The 15,907-nt window shown below is 36.2% G+C and overlaps 1 protein-coding gene across 8 annotated transcripts in view; it reads left to right on the top strand.

The window, feature by feature from the left end:
* The window catches only part of LOC123524952 (alpha-N-acetylglucosaminidase-like), a 77,369-nt gene that overhangs the window by 30,368 nt on the left and 31,094 nt on the right, over positions 1-15,907 (top strand). For 6 of the 8 annotated variants that reach the window (XM_053538366.1, XM_053538368.1, XM_053538367.1 and 3 more), the window contains 8 exons: positions 3,751-3,898; positions 7,888-7,958; positions 8,181-8,342; positions 9,619-9,684; positions 11,574-11,637; positions 13,001-13,071; positions 13,879-13,953; positions 14,484-14,571. In XM_053538366.1, the coding sequence (XP_053394341.1) occupies positions 3,751-3,898; positions 7,888-7,958; positions 8,181-8,342; positions 9,619-9,684; positions 11,574-11,637; positions 13,001-13,071; positions 13,879-13,953; positions 14,484-14,571 (745 nt within the window). The remainder of the gene's footprint in view (positions 1-3,750; positions 3,899-7,887; positions 7,959-8,180; positions 8,343-9,618; positions 9,685-11,573; positions 11,638-13,000; positions 13,072-13,878; positions 13,954-14,483; positions 14,572-15,907) is intronic. The other 2 variants (XM_053538371.1, XM_053538369.1) reach the window with 1 other exon arrangement.

The following is a 15,907-nucleotide window of genomic DNA, read 5'->3' as shown; positions in this document are numbered from 1 at the left end:
TGTACAAATCTCTCCAAATTAGAGTTCAACAAGCATTCGGCGGTTCAGGCCTCCATCAAGGATTTCTTCAAAAAATAAACTAAAACTGTATATGGTACATGACTCACTGATACTGTGAATAAACTGATGTATGCTTATTAATGTTGTGTATTGATTTCATGTGTCTATTTATAGCCTATGTCTACATGTGACGTCATTTAGTACTGTTTTCAAATATTTCTGTGTACATGTCCGTGAATTAATTATTTGCGTTTTAACTTGTTTATATTTGAAAATATTTGCACTTGACTATGATTCATAAAGGTTTGCTATTCATGTCTTTCTATTTGATGCTGTCTTCACCAAATTCTTATGATTACATTTATTAGTGTTTTATCTGTGTTTTTTTTTCGTATCTATATCTCATGTTTGAAAATAAATAATAAAGACTATTTCAGCGTTCATTTTTACAAATCATCATATCATACACACACGTAGGTACAATATGACAATATATTACGATGTAAGGTTTGTAACACATCATGCCCTCAAATTCCCTAATTCAAAATGGCCGCCATTTGGATGGCTCGAACAACGGAAAACTCGAACTTATTTCCACGGGACCCTCGAGTTCAAGCCATCGAAATTCGACTGTACTTAAATTCATAGATTTGAAAGTTTATAGATAAATTAAACAGGGATTGTTTCTGCTTGTTGGGATTTAATTTTATAGCTTGACATAACCAGGAAATCTATTTCACCTGTGCTGTAGAACCACGGTTCATTAAACTCAAAAGGGATGTTTTTATTAGCTCAACTGTCTCATAGTGACAAGGTGAGCTTTTGTGATCACCCTTCGTCCGTCGTGTGTCCGTGCGTCAACAATTTCTTGTCCGCACGATAATGGTTTCATTTTTGATTTTATTTTAACCAAACTTGCACACAACTTGTATCACCATAAGATCACGGTTCCTTTCTTGAACTGGCCAGATCCCATTATGGGTTTCAGAGTTATGGCCCCTGAAAGGGCCAAAATTAGCTATTTTGACCTTGTCTGCACAATAGCAGCTTTATTTATGATTTGATTTTTACCAAACTGGCACACAACTTGTATCACCATAAGATCTTGGTTGCTTTCTTGAACTGGCGAGATTCCATTATGGGTTCCAGAGTTATGCCCCTGAAAGGGCCAGAATTAGCTATTTTGACCTTGTCTGCAAATTAGTAGCTTCATTTATGATTTGAATTTAATCAAACTTGCACAAAACTTGTGTCTACATAAGATCTCGGTTCCTTTCTTGAACTGGCCAGATCCCATAATGGGTTCCAGAGATATGGCCCCTGAAAGGGCCAAAATTAGCTATTTTGACCTTGTCTGCACAATAGCAGCTTCATTTATGATTTGATTTTAACCAATCTTGCACACGACTTGTATCACCACAAGATCTTGCTTCCATTCTTGAACTGGCCAGATTCCATCATGGGTTCCAGAGTTATGGTCCCTTTAAGGTCCAAAATTGACTATTTTGGCTTTTGCAGCCATATAGAGATTTCATTTATGGTTTAATTTGATACAAACTTCCAAAATATCTTCAACAACAATAAATCTTGGATTCCATGACAAATCAGATCCAATCGTAGGTTCCAGAGTTATTTTATATCTGATTACCTCCCCTGATTGTAATCAAAATGAATTTATATCAGTAAGTACTTATAGGACTTACTTGAAATTTCATTATTGTTATTAGTTGGACTGAGACAATTAGGGTAGATAACTATGGACTGATTTTATGTCAAATTACCTCCCTTTATTTCAAATTAAAATGGGTATATCTCCGTAACTAATGAAGATACTGATCTGAAATTTCATTTATGTCAACAGATTTATTTGGCAGATCCTTCTTTTGTTCACTTACAGTATTTTTTTTTTTTTGAATTACATCCCTTTTACGTTACTATAAATAGCTTATTTTTAGTAACTTTTTAGCTCGACTTTTCGAAGAAAAAGTAGAGCTATTGTACTCGCCCCGGCGTCGGAGTCGCCGTTGGTTAAAGTTTTTGATAAAGTCAAATATCTCTGTTACTATCAAAGCTATTGATTTGAAACTTAAAATACTTATTTACTATCAAAGTCTACACCAGGAGAAACAATCCCCATAACTCTGGTTTGAATTTTAACAGAATTATGCCCCTTTTTAACTTAGAATTTTTGATTAAGTCAAATATTTCTGTTACTATCAAAGCTTTTTACTTGAAACTTAAAATAGTTATTTACTATCAAAGTGTAACCAGGAGAAACAATCCCCATAATTCTGATTTGAATTTTGACAGAATTATGCCCCTTTTTAACTTTTTGGTTAAAGTTTTTGATAAAGTCAAATATCTCTATTACTATCAAAGCTATTGACTTGAAACTTAAAATACTTATTTACCATCAAAGTCTATACCAGGAGAAACAATCGCAATGACTCTATTTTGAATTTTGACATAATTATGCCCCTTTTTAACTTAGAATTTTTTGTTAAAATTTTTGATAAAGTCAAATATCTCTGTTACTATTAAAGCTTTTGACTTGAAACTCAAAATAGTTATTTACTATCAAAGTCTAAACCAGGAGACACAATTCCCATAACTCTGATTTGAATTTTTGACAGAGTTATGCCCCTTTTTAACTTAGAATTTTTGGTTAAAGTTTTTGGTAAAGTCAGATATCTCTGTTACTATCAAAGCTTTTGATTTGAAACTTAAAATACTTGTTTACCATCAAAGTCTACACCAGGAGAAACAATCCCCATAACTCTTGATTTGAATTTTGACAGAATTATGTCCCTTTTTAACTTCGAATTTTTTGTTAAAATTTTTGATACAGTCAAATATCTCTGTTACTATTAAAACTTTTGACTTGAAACTCAAAATAGTTATTTACTATCAAAGTCTACACCAGGAGACACAATTCCCATAACTCTGATTTGAATTTTGACAGAGTTATGCCCCTTTTTAACTTGGAATTTTTTTACTGGCAAAGCTCTAATTCAGAGTCAAGCACTGATAAAAGTCGACCGCGCTGTCTTACGGACAGCACTTGTTTATTATTGGCCATAGGGAAAAACCGAGACCACTTTTCTGTGGTACAACATGGATGGTACCTCCAATTTTTAGGTGTATTTTGACATATCTATACGTTGTAAGAATTTTTTTTTCTTTTTGGTTAAATTTCTTCCCTTTGTTGTTCCTGTCCTTTGGACTTAGATATTTTTTCTGAGGCCCTTCTTGTCCTCAAGTGCAATGATAACAGGTGAGCGATATAGGGCCATCATGGCCCTCTTGTTTAATTGTTTTTGTACTATGTACTGTAATTAACTGCAGAAAACCCACACCTAGGTATAACTTGCATGTACCATAAAACCATTGATCAAAGTTTCTCATTTAAAGTTTGGTATATAAATGACACTTTTTTAATACCCATGGGTGATACAAGAATGATACATGGTGACAGGAATATGATAATTTTCATTGTTATTGTCTCAGTTATTTTTCTGTCACTGACCATAAACTTGTGCTTGATTAACATGTTGGAATTATAAGGAGCCGCACCATGAGAAAACCAATATAGTCCACTGCACATCCGGGCAGCCTGGTCAGGATCCATGCTGTTCGCTTTCAAAGCCTTTTGCAATTAGAGAAACTGTTAGTGAACCTGACCAGGCTGCGCATTCTCTTGGTGCGGCTTATTTGTGTTTTGCCAACACATTTCTCAATTATTTTTTATAGATTTCGTTACTACCAGAACGTGTGCACACCCAGTTACTCGTTTGTTTGGTGGGATTGGGAGAGATGGCAGCGACATATAGATTGGATGGCAATGAATGGTATCAATCTACCACTGGCATTTACAGGACAGGAAGCTATATTTCAGAGGGTATGTTATGTTTCAAATCAGTCTTAATCAATTGTATTTATTATGACAATGCATTCTATTCCTTTGATATACATGTAAACTGTTCTTGGTTTCATAATTGACAACCTAAATCACTTTGAAAGAGTTGGTGAAGTTTGCAATCATTAGCTTTCCACTGTGAATTCATGTGGGGAAGTTGGCAGTTACTGAAATAATATGCAGTGATCCGGTTTGTTTGCTTGTCTGTTGTCATGTAACGTAAATAACATATTGTTTTTGAACTGTCTGTCCGACACACTTTATTTCCGATCGATGACTGGAGAACCATTTGACCTAGAACCTTCAAACTTCATAGGGTGATAGGGCTTATGGAGTAGATGACCCTTATTGTTTTTGGGTCACTCCATCAAAGGTCAAGGTCACAGGGGCCTGAACATGGTAAACTGTTCCGATCAATAATTATGTCTCCCACCACACAGTGGTGTGGGAGACATATTGATTTACTCCAGTCTGTGTGTCTGTCTGTCACAAAGCTTGTCCGCACTCTAAATCGAACATTTCTCATCCGATCTTCACCAAACTTCAACAAAATGTGTCTGCCAATAAGTGCTCGGCCAGGTTCGATAACTAGCCAAATCGGCTTAGGCACTTCGGAATTATGGCCCTTGATTTACCAGAAACACTCCGATTTCTTGCGCAGTTTTACCCCTAAATCGACTCCTATACTACTAGTAGTATAGGCGTCCTTTTGGTGTCAAGAAAGTGCATGCACATTTGGATTAAGTAAACAGTATATAAAGACTGACTTACTATTTAGATGATTAGGCAGTTGTGGGAGACATGCGCTTTTCTCAAAAGCATCTCTAGTTTGAAACTTCATAGGATAATTGGACATGCAGAGCATGTATTGTTTTTGGGGTCACTCCACCAAATGTCAAGGTTACAGGGTCCTGAACATGGAAAACCATTTCTGATCAATAAATTGACAACTACCTGACCAACTGTGTTGAAACTTCATAGTGTAACTGGACATGAAGAGTAAATGACCCCTATAGATTTTGGGGTCACTCCATCAAGGTCACAGGGGCTAGAACATTGAAAACTGTTTCCATTCAATAACTTGACAACCATTTGACCCAGTACCTTCAAACTTCACAGGGTGATATGACTTACAGAGTAGATGACCCCTACAGATTTTGAGGAACATTGAAACTTCATGCGATGATTGGATAATCCCTATTGCATTTCAGTCACTTAGCCAACCATCAGTGTCTCTTTAATTTTCGCTCCTGTCCCATATTAACTTCTTGCCCACTACTACTATGCTTTGTGGGAGACTTGCGCTTTCCTACAAAAGCATCTTCTAGTTGAAAATGGCTTTAAAACCTTATCAGTTAAAGGGACTATAGTTTTATTTAACAAGTAGCAGTTGTAAGAATAGTGAAAAAAATGGAAAGTTGATTGTATTGTAAAATTTTCAGTAAAGCAATGATTAACATCAGTATATAGAATATAAGAATCTTTCTCAGGTTGAAGTCGCAGATGGGAATATCTGGCTTGATGGTAACTGTTCAAACTAACCTCTCTTTAGGAAAAGCTTGTTAACACTCTAGAAGCCACATTTATGACTGTATCTTCATGAAACTTGGTCAGAATGTTAATCTTGATGATCTTTAGGTCAAGTTTGAATCTGGGTCATGTGGGGTCAAAAACTAGGTCACCAGGTCAAATCAAAGGAAAAGCTTGTTAACACTCTAGAGGCCACATTTATGACCATATCTTAATGAAACTTGGTCAGAATGTTAATCTTGATGATCTTTAGGTCATCTTAAAATCTGGGTCAGGTGGGGTGAAAAACTAGGTCACCAGGTCAAATCAAAGGAAAACATTGTTAACACTCTAGACAGGGCTCTCTCTAAGTTTGAAGTAGTCAGTGATGAAAGAAAAGTAGCCAGCGGAACCTGAGTGGGGGGTCCGGGAAATTTTGAAATTGAAGGTTTAAAATGGTGCAATCTGGTGTGTGTTTGGGTGTTTTTTCTTTGCTTTGTCTACCTATACTTTTTTTATACAAAAAAGACATAAAAACATAATTCCTCTTAAAAATGTATTTGTGACATCACATAAAAAATCAGAGTCATACCCTCACTCTAAACCAGAGTCATTATATATCGTCAAAAAATCTGTCAAAAATGGTTCAGCATCACAGTCTTTATTCACAGCCTTGGCACATAGGTGGATTATATATATCTAGGCCATGAGCCATATACACTTGAATTTATTGCAGTGATAACGTCGTCAATGTATTCTGAGAAAAAAAATGCCAAAAAAGTAATTCTGATTTTTTTTCTCCTGTAACAATGAGCCATTAGAAAGGCGATCATGAGCATTTTGACGTGTAGATCTACTGCTTCCAGGTCCGTATTTTTTGTTTCAAAAATATTTCTTTTATCAATGATTGACCGTCTTTTGTGCTAGTGAGTAATCTTTCAGAAAAATCTTACTTCAAAGCCCAGATGCAAACCGTTTACGCACAGCATGCGAGCAATGGCGTACGAAACATTTTTCACAGAGCATCGTGCCAGTTAAAATAACGCTACAAGCGGTCAGAACAGGCTGAATGGAAACTAACAAGACTAAAAATTAATTAATCAATTCTACTTAGTTAGTTATAGTACAGGTTTGCGGAAATGTACGGAAAAAGTATGCATTGGATCGGATAAATAAAGAAAGCGGGAAAACCCACAGGTGCCCGCCTATATTGCTAAACTATTCGTCAGAGCTAGTCACGTGGTGAGACTGATTAAAAATAGATGCGCTAAGATCCACTTGGGAAACCAACAACCATATGACGTCAGCATACAAAAATAAGTTGGAATACACATGTATAAAGTAATGGTAGGCCCGTAATGGTAGCAGTTTGTTTATGTTTTCATTCGACAATTAATTTCGGGTTATTTTATATTTTGAAGTTCATTTTTTTGTTCAGTTTGAGAAAAGTAGCCGGCGGTACATCCGTCAGTAGCCGGCGAAATCGCCTACCGCCGGGGCTTATGGAGAGCTCTGTCTAGAGGCCACATTTATGACCATATCTTAATGAAACTTAGTCAGAATGTTAATCTTGATGATCTTTAGGTCAGCTTTAAATCTGGGTCAGGTGGGTTGAAAAACTAGGTCACCAGGTCAAATCAAAGGAAAAGCTTGTTAACCCTCTGGAGGCCACATTTATGATATATTTTCATGAAACTTGGTCAGAATGTTATCCATGATGATCTTTAGGTCGTGTTCGAATCTGGGTCATGTGGGGTCAAAAACTAGATCACCAGGTAAAATCAAAGGAAAAGCTAGTTAACACTCTAGAGGCCACATTTATGACCATATCTTAATGAAACTTGGTCAGAATGTTAATCTTGAAGATCTTTAAGTCAAGACTCAATCTGGGTCAGGTAGGGTCAAAAACTAGGTCACCAGGTCAAATCAAAGGTAAAGCTAGTTAACACTCTAGACACAACATTTATGACCATATGACTTCTAGGTCAAGTTCAAATCTGGGTCATACGGGGTCAAAAACTAGGTCACCAGTTCAAATCAAAGGAAAAGCTTGTTTACACTCAAGGTCACATTTAAGACTGTTTCTTCGTGAAACTTGGTCAAAATGTTAATCTTTATGATCTTTAGGTCAAGTGTCAAAATGTTTGTCTCTATGAAATCAAGGCCAACTTAGATTCTAACTTATCAGGGGTTAGAATTAGGTCAGGTGAGCGATACAGGGCCTTCAGGGCCCTTTTGTTATCCTGATTTACATAGAAATTAAAAACTGATAACACAATTTTACTTCAGAAATGTAATGTGTTATAATGTCAGTTCAAGCATATGCGTTATCTTAATCCAAGGGTGTAAGGTTTTCCAGCACTGGTGAAAATCTTGGGAACTGCATTCTGGTATGCAAGAAGAATATTGGTGGAATAATACATGTTTAAAAGTTCAAAAACAATGTGCTTATATATCAACAGGTTTATAGAAAACTAGGATTTACAGATGAACAACTTCAGCATCATTTTGGAGGACCAGCCTTTCTTGCATGGTAATTAATCTGAGTATTTTTTGTTCTTATTTAGTGAAATTTCCCCTAATTATCTCATCCATCTTAAAGTTTTATGTAACTTAAGCACTTTTTGGTGTCAAATTTCAACAGTAATATTTATCAGAAATACAATCATTTTTTTAATGCAGAGAAAAATGGACAAAAAAGCACAGATATTTTTGGAGTTAAAATGTTAGGGTTAAAATGACTTCATATTTTCAGGGCAAGAATGGGTAACATGCAAGGATGGGGTGGGCCGCTACCTCAGACCTGGATAACTGATCAGCTGACCCTTCAGAAAAAAATCCTTGGTCGTATGAGAGAGTTAGGGATGACACCTGTACTGCCAGGTTTTGCTGGTCATGTGCCCATGTCCATAACCAAGTAAGTTGGCTTGACTTATTTTGGATCAAATACCAAAGGACTTTTAGTGCTCTTTTGAATCAGCTTTTTGTTAAAATGAGCCACACCATGAGAAAACCAACATTGTGCATTTGTGACCAGCATGGATCCAGACCAGCCTGCCCATCTGTGCAGTCTGGTCAGGATCCATGCTGTTCGCTTTCAAAGCCTATTGCAATTAGAAAAACTGTTAGCAAACAGCATGGATCCTGACCAGACTGAGCGGATGCTCAGGCTGGTCTGGATCCATGCTGGTCGCACATGCACGATGTTGGTTTTCTCATGGTGCTCTGATGGCTCAAATTATTTTTCATTTGTATATGTGTTGCCCATGAAATGGGAGGTGTTATGGGATCACCTGTGATGAGGGAGGAGTGGGTGTTAGGTGTTCACAAAAGTTGTCCACTCCCTGACGCGAATAGTCCATGGCCCTTCATTACTCAAAATTGCAAAAATTGACATCCATAGAGAATTCTGGCTGCCATGGCAACCAAAAGGAAAATCTTTAAAGAACTGCTCAGAAAGCACTGGGCTGCTTTCAAAATCATTTTGTCAAATTCTTTCAGTTCTTATTGATTTTTTTATAACAATAAACACCAAATGGCAAGACTAAAATTTCTTAATACATTGCTTAAACTGCTGACCTGATTTCAAAATAATTTCAGAGCAATGTTTCTGGGATGAACCTCTACCAGATTCTTCCAGGCCGTGTTGATTTGTAAAAAAAATCATAGCAATCTGACCTGATTTTAAAATAATTTTGTTGAATTATCCTTTGGATGGCCCTTTACCAAATTACTTCAAGCCATGTTGATTATAGTTTAAAGGTTATGGCAGCCAGGGGATGGGGCTAGTTTTCTGTACATGGAAAACTTCAAAACAGCTTCTCTTCTGAAACTGCTAGCTGGATTTTAAAATGATTTCATATAAGTATTCCTTTGGTGATCATCTATCAGATTCTTTAAGATCTTTTTGCTATATTAAAAAATGGTGGCATTGGAGATGGTTTTTCTTGTGTGGCTGTGTTGGAAAGGTGAATTTATGGAAAGTAGAATGGCAAGAATGCAATGACATCCATGGGTCTTGCTCCATGAATGTAAGCAGACAAGTTGCCAGATGACCTAACTGTCAAGTGACATAAAACCCAACAAAAAGAGTAAATTCTAGACAAATGGCTGACAAAATTCAGTTCATATCTGAGTTATATAATTCAAATGCTAGGATGAATTATATAGTCTTATGAAATGTTTATTTCCAGGATATATCCGAATGTCAAGGTCAGTCGACTCAGTGATTGGGGACATTTCAACCAGACCTACTGCTGGTAAAGTATCTTTTAAGTCAGTTTTTAGGAAGAATAGAGACATTCTATGTATGAGCTGAAAAACAGGGTCTGTTTTATAACTTTGAAAAAAATAAAAATGTTCAATTCCCAGTTTTGGTGAAAATTAATTACTGTGAAATTAGCTGAGTATACATATTGTTGAAATGTTGCATAGTGTCTACTGTTAATAAAGAGAGGCATTGCTATAGAGGGGGAAAAAACAGGAAACATAAATGAGAAAAAAAGTAGTATTGAAAGAATTTTCACACCTCAAATGTTTTACCAATACTCGGTCTTTTTCTGCCTGTGAGAAGTACTTAAGATCTCTAAGTTACTTTTATCTTAATGATTCTAAAGCCAAGTTTAACACGTGAGCGAAATAGGGTCATTATGACCCTCTTGTTTGACTTGACCACTTCTGGGAAATCAGAAAATAATAATTACTACATTATTTGTTATGGTATTTTGACCAAAAAATGGTTACTGTGGTTTAAATTACAATGCAGGGGTTTTTTTATTCTAGAGCAGAGGCCGAATATCGGCCTCGTCCCCCAGCCGAGGATTTCCCCCACAGCCAAGGATTTCCCCTACCGCAGTCGAAATTCCCCTACGTCCGAAATTCCCCCCTCCAAAATCGTAAACAAAGCAATGGAGATTACTTCCAGCGATTTTCCCGACCGAATATCGGACCCGTTCACAATTGCAGACGGTCTTTCACAATTTTCAATGGGTGTGAAAACCTTTAGAAATAGTAGAAAAATGTTAGAAGAGCGTTCAGTGGACCCGAGGTTCCGGTTTTGACCAGCGAAAATCGATAAAAACTCGTATCTGACCCGCACATAATATGCCGTGGGCGTCTGCTTGTCTCGCGGTAATACTCTTTGATGCGTAACGAGTTCGAAAGCTCTGCCCCTTGTCAATCAAAATCCCAGTGAACTTCATACTGTTTGTCGACACCAGCGTAAGTATGATGGTAGGCGGAGCGTCGTATGTTAATTAGCTACTGACATATGTCAATCACGCCACGCGCCGACTGACACGTGGTTATCATCAGTATGTATCTAGATGATTGCTAAACAATGCAGCGTCAGATTATCGTGTTTGTACCTCTTGTTAATTAGCGGTAACAGCTTATGCTGTATTGTGTAATATGTGTTGTTAATTTAAAGTAATTATTTTATGTGCTTGATTCGATTAAATAAGCCGGTCGGCCGTTACGCAAATTTATTATCTTTGCCGAGGTATTTTGCTAGAGCAAAATAAAATATAAATGTTTTAAGTAATCTGATATTATAGGTATGGAATAGTTCTGGTGAAAAGATGAAATTTAAAACGGGTATTTTATCAAGAATTTTTAATGATTGCTTTCGTTTTTTCATATTTGTCACACGTTTTCGCGATCGTGATTTTCGGACTTTTTTATCCTTTCTTACAAGATTTTCTAGTACAACTGAAATAAAAAGCCAACAAAAGTATGCATTTAATTATAATATGATGACTCTTGCAAAAACAACTCTTATTTTAAAGCATTTTTTGTGAATAAAAGCATGTGACCTTTAAATATTCAATGATTTGAGCATTTCAACTCTCCCCACCCACCTTGTTACAATGATAAGTGAACATTAGTGCAAGTCCATCTATTGCTAAGTGACAGTGTGTATAGTTGCTAAAAGTTGCAAGAATATGTAATAAAAACATAGTTTAAAGTGTTTATTATGCATAATTGTAAATTCCCCCCTGAGTGAAAAAATCCCCCAAAACTGCTCATCGCGCGCTATTTTCTTCCCCCAATGACAGGCTGGGGCCTCTTCCCCCAGTCGTAAAAAAAACCCCTGCAATGGACAGTGTATTACTATGAGTATTAAAATATTGTTGTTGTTGTTTTTCAGTACATATTTGCTGGATTTTCAAGAACCTCTTTTCCAACAGATTGGCACAGCCTTTATACAAGAGGTACTTATCTATTTTTTCTTTCGTCAGATTATCAAATAGTTCTTTACTGGAAAATAATTGTTATTTGTAACTAGTTTTCATGTATTTTCAGTTTGCACCATGTTACAAAATAAAATACTCCACCAAACAAACAAAATTACAGTTTATTCTACAACATATAAAATCCATGAATTTATGTGTATATGAAATAGCATTTTTCTCAAAATTGTATGCCAACCTTTATAATAAATGATTTCCAAGTATACACTTACTGAATGGCTTGTGGGTCAATAGTCAGAATAATTTGCCTGATACTGAAGAGACTGATCACTAGCAGTTTTGACTCGTAACTAGCAAGCAATTCAATCAGCGTTTTATTACATGACATCGGGAATAAATTTCAAAGTTTTAAACCACAGGTTTTGACTTAGTCCAGAAAACCTGTGTTGGACTATAGATCAGTCAATAGAACAAGCTATTGACTGGCAATTTATATAGAGTCATGTATTAGTTATGGTGAAGTCAATATGAGCCGCGCCATAAGAAAACCAACATAGTGGGTTTGCGACCAGCATGGATCCAGACCAGCCTGCGCGTCCGCGCAGTCTGGTCAGGATCCATGCTCTTCGCTAACAGTTTCTCTAATTGCAACAGACTTTGAAAGCGAACAGCATGGATCCTGACCAGACTGCGCGGATGCGCAGGCTGATCTGGATCCATGCTGGTCGCAAAGCCACTATGTTGGTTTTCTCATGGTGCGGCTCATACGACGTTTGTTGCTCAAACAATATATGCCATGTTTGAACCTCCGAGTCACTGAGAGATGAGAGCATGTTTCAACCACAAAACCTTTTTAGCACAAAAAATGTCATTAAATGCAAAAATCTGTAAGAAGTATATTGTAAGAAGGCACATTACAATATATGTCAAACAAACGCACGAAAAGAGAACAGGTAGAATGTAATGGTTGAAAGAATAGTGGTAGTGGTGCTGGTCACCACATGCCAATTCAACAAGGTGGCGTGTTGGAGTCTTCGTGAGAACAGATGTAAATCTGAACCAGTTTCAGACATGATTACTCACTGGTTTTAAAGTAGTCATTAAGCACGGTTAACATAAAGGGGATATTTGTTTGTTTCAGGATAAGATCTACATATTATTCAAGTGAAAAGAATTTGAATTTGAATATTATATGCAAAACAATAAAAGTTTTCTTTTAATTTCATGTTTTAACTAAAATTACTAATTTCGCAATGATATACCAGTGAAAAACACGTAGTTTGAGTTTGGAGTATACAAGTTTCTTGTTGGTTCATTTTTGCATAATGTTTACGAGCATTCATTGATAAAATTAAAGTAACATATTTGTCTTTCTGGATTTCAGATGCAGTCTGAGTTTGGAGTGGATCATGTGTACAATGCTGACTCCTTCAATGAAATGAATCCATCATCAAAGTATATTTTCTTTATTTATTTAACATAAAAAAATTTAATCAATGTTATTACCATATAGAGGATAGTTGTTGTTGGCTTTTTTTTCAGTGTAAGATAGAAATTTCTTTCATCTAATAATAACTAGATACAATATTTTCATGAGTTGTGTAGGTTTGAGTAAAAATTGGGAAAAAAAACCTTGTTCTTATTAGCGAAAGATACTTTTGATTAACATGTCTTTTTGGCAGTTTTAGCTAATTTTTTACCCATATTGTTCGCACATGCCATTGAAAAATATATTCTTACTATATTTGTCATGGCGAAATTAATATATTTGCAACTTTCCATTCAATGATCTGCTAAAAAAATTTAAAATCAGCTTTAAAGTGCCATAAATAGTTATTGTTGACATGGTTCCATGATTTCCAGTTTGGAATGCTGAAAGTATAGTGTGGGTTATTTAATTTCCTTGGTTCTTATCCGAAAAGGGCTAATTTAGCTATCATTGCATAGAAACTTTTTTTTAAATCTGTCTGTAGATGAAACAGTTGTGAATATGTTTTCAGATTTCAAATATTTTTTGCTTGGTTGCTTTCATGCTATTGGTTTGTTTAGAAAGCTTATTATGTCCAGTTTCTTGTATTGAACACATCATATTTTATACTATACACAGTAGTTCCTTTTCATGATACATTGTATCATGACACTGAAGGTCAAGGTCAGGTGAATGCATCTTGTTATCGGCCAATTAATGTTTTAGTTTCCTATGTGTTTAATTCTTTTCCTTTAGAGTAAATTTGTTTCACATACTTTTTTGTTATATTTCAGTGATACAAGCTATATAAGGTCAGCAGGAAAATCTGTTTACAGTGCCATGACTGCTGCAGATCCTCAAGCTGTATGGTAAGATATTTTTATCCGTGATAAGCCTTCAAGAAGATAAAAATAGAAACTTGTAAAATTTGTGTTGGCACGAGCAATATGTTACCTGAAAATAATCTTTCATTCTATTTCTTTATTTATTTTTGTTGGGTTTAACGTTGCACTGACACAATCTTAGGTCATATGGCGACTTTCCAGCTTTTATGGTGGAGGAAGACCCCAGGTTCGCCTCTGTGCATTATTTTATCATGAGCGGGCACCTGGGTAGAACCACTGACCTTCCATAAGCCAGCTGGATGGCTTCCTCACACGAAGAATTCAACGCCTCCAGTGAGGCTCGAACCCACATAGATGAGGGGCAAGTGATTTGAAGTCAGCGACCATAACCACTCGGCCAAGGAGGCCCCCTCTTTCATTCTAAAGCTCAGTGTTTCTTCTTGTACATTTATATGTGGAAACACTTTAAAATGGCCTTTTTAAAGTCATGACAGAGCTTTTTTCACAGAACCAATTTACTGAGTACAGTATTTATTTGATACCTTTAATACTAGGTTGATGCAAGGCTGGTTGTTTCTTCTGTCGGGAGCCTCATTCTGGCAACCAGAACAAACAAAAGCTTTGTTGACCTCAGTTCCACAGGTGACTTTGAACACTATATGTTATACAGCAAGTGAAAAGACATCAGTTGATTTTAGCTAACCTGAGCAGAAAAATATCCAGGATGAGTTATTATGATCACTTGCCCTTTGTCCTCAGTCTGGCCACATTTTTCTTCAAATGACATCTCCTCAGAAACTGTGTGGTGGAAGTTCATGAATCCTGGCCGGATGTTCCCTGGGCTGTGTTCTTCCAAAATTTTAGAAAGTGCTCTGCTTGGTTGCACATAATGCCCGCCAGAGCTAGAAATAGAAAAATCTTCAAACAACTTCTGCTAAACTGCTAGTCATCATTTTGAAATTATTTCACACACATAGTCCACGTGTGACTTTCCACCAAAATTGTTTTAGCAATCTGTAAAACTCAGAGGAGCAATCTAGGGCCATTATGGCCCTCGTGTTTTATCCTGAAAATTATAGTATCAGTTCTGGTTATTTTCCTCAAGAAAGTGCCCTTATTTTCTTTTTCCCTTTTCTCACTCCTGGAACAAACTATATGTTATCCCTATATTACAACTTTGATTGAATTTCTAACACATATAGCATTTACATTTTGTCAGATATGTCCAAACATTGTTACATTTAGTGATGATTCAGCAATAATATGCAACACCAATAAAATTGAATTTAAAATCATAAACTCATCATGTGTATTTAAGTGATGAGGTTCAGAGCTAAATGTCACATAGACATACTAAGGTTATATAGATTTAACTTGTGTCTTTTCACAAGACAAAGCATTTGCTTTTGTTACATAGCACTTTAGCTGTATTAACACTTTCCTGCAAAGCTTATTTAATCTTATTTTTAGCTCACCTGTCACATAGTGACAGGGTGAGCTTTTATGATCGCCCTTCGTCCGTCGTCCATCCATAATTTCTTGTGAACAAGATAGAGACCACATTTTGCAAACAATTTTGATCAAACTTGTACAAAACTTGTATTGGCATGATATCTCAGTTCCTTTCGAAAACTGGCCAGATCCCATCATGGGTTCTAGAGTTATTGCCCCTTAAAGGGCCAGAATTTGTTATTTTTGTGCATCAACAATTTCTTGTCTGCACGATAGTGGTTTCATTTATGATTTTATTTTAACCAAACTTGCACACAACTTGTATCACCATAAGATCTTGGTTCCTTTCTTGAACTGGCCAGATCCCATTATGAGTTCCAGAGTTATGGCCCCTGAAGAGCCAAAATGAGCTATTTTGACCTTGTCTGCACAATAGCAGTTTTATTTATGATTTGATTTTTACCAAACTTGCACACAACTTGTATCACCATAAGGTCTTAGTTCCTTTCTTGAACTGGCCAGATTT

Source organism: Mercenaria mercenaria, chromosome 3 (genome assembly GCF_021730395.1).
Source record: "Mercenaria mercenaria strain notata chromosome 3, MADL_Memer_1, whole genome shotgun sequence".
Classification (NCBI taxonomy): domain Eukaryota; kingdom Metazoa; phylum Mollusca; class Bivalvia; order Venerida; family Veneridae; genus Mercenaria; species Mercenaria mercenaria.
Note: the sequence above shows the minus strand (reverse complement) of the source record. Positions and strands in the feature narration are given on the sequence as shown.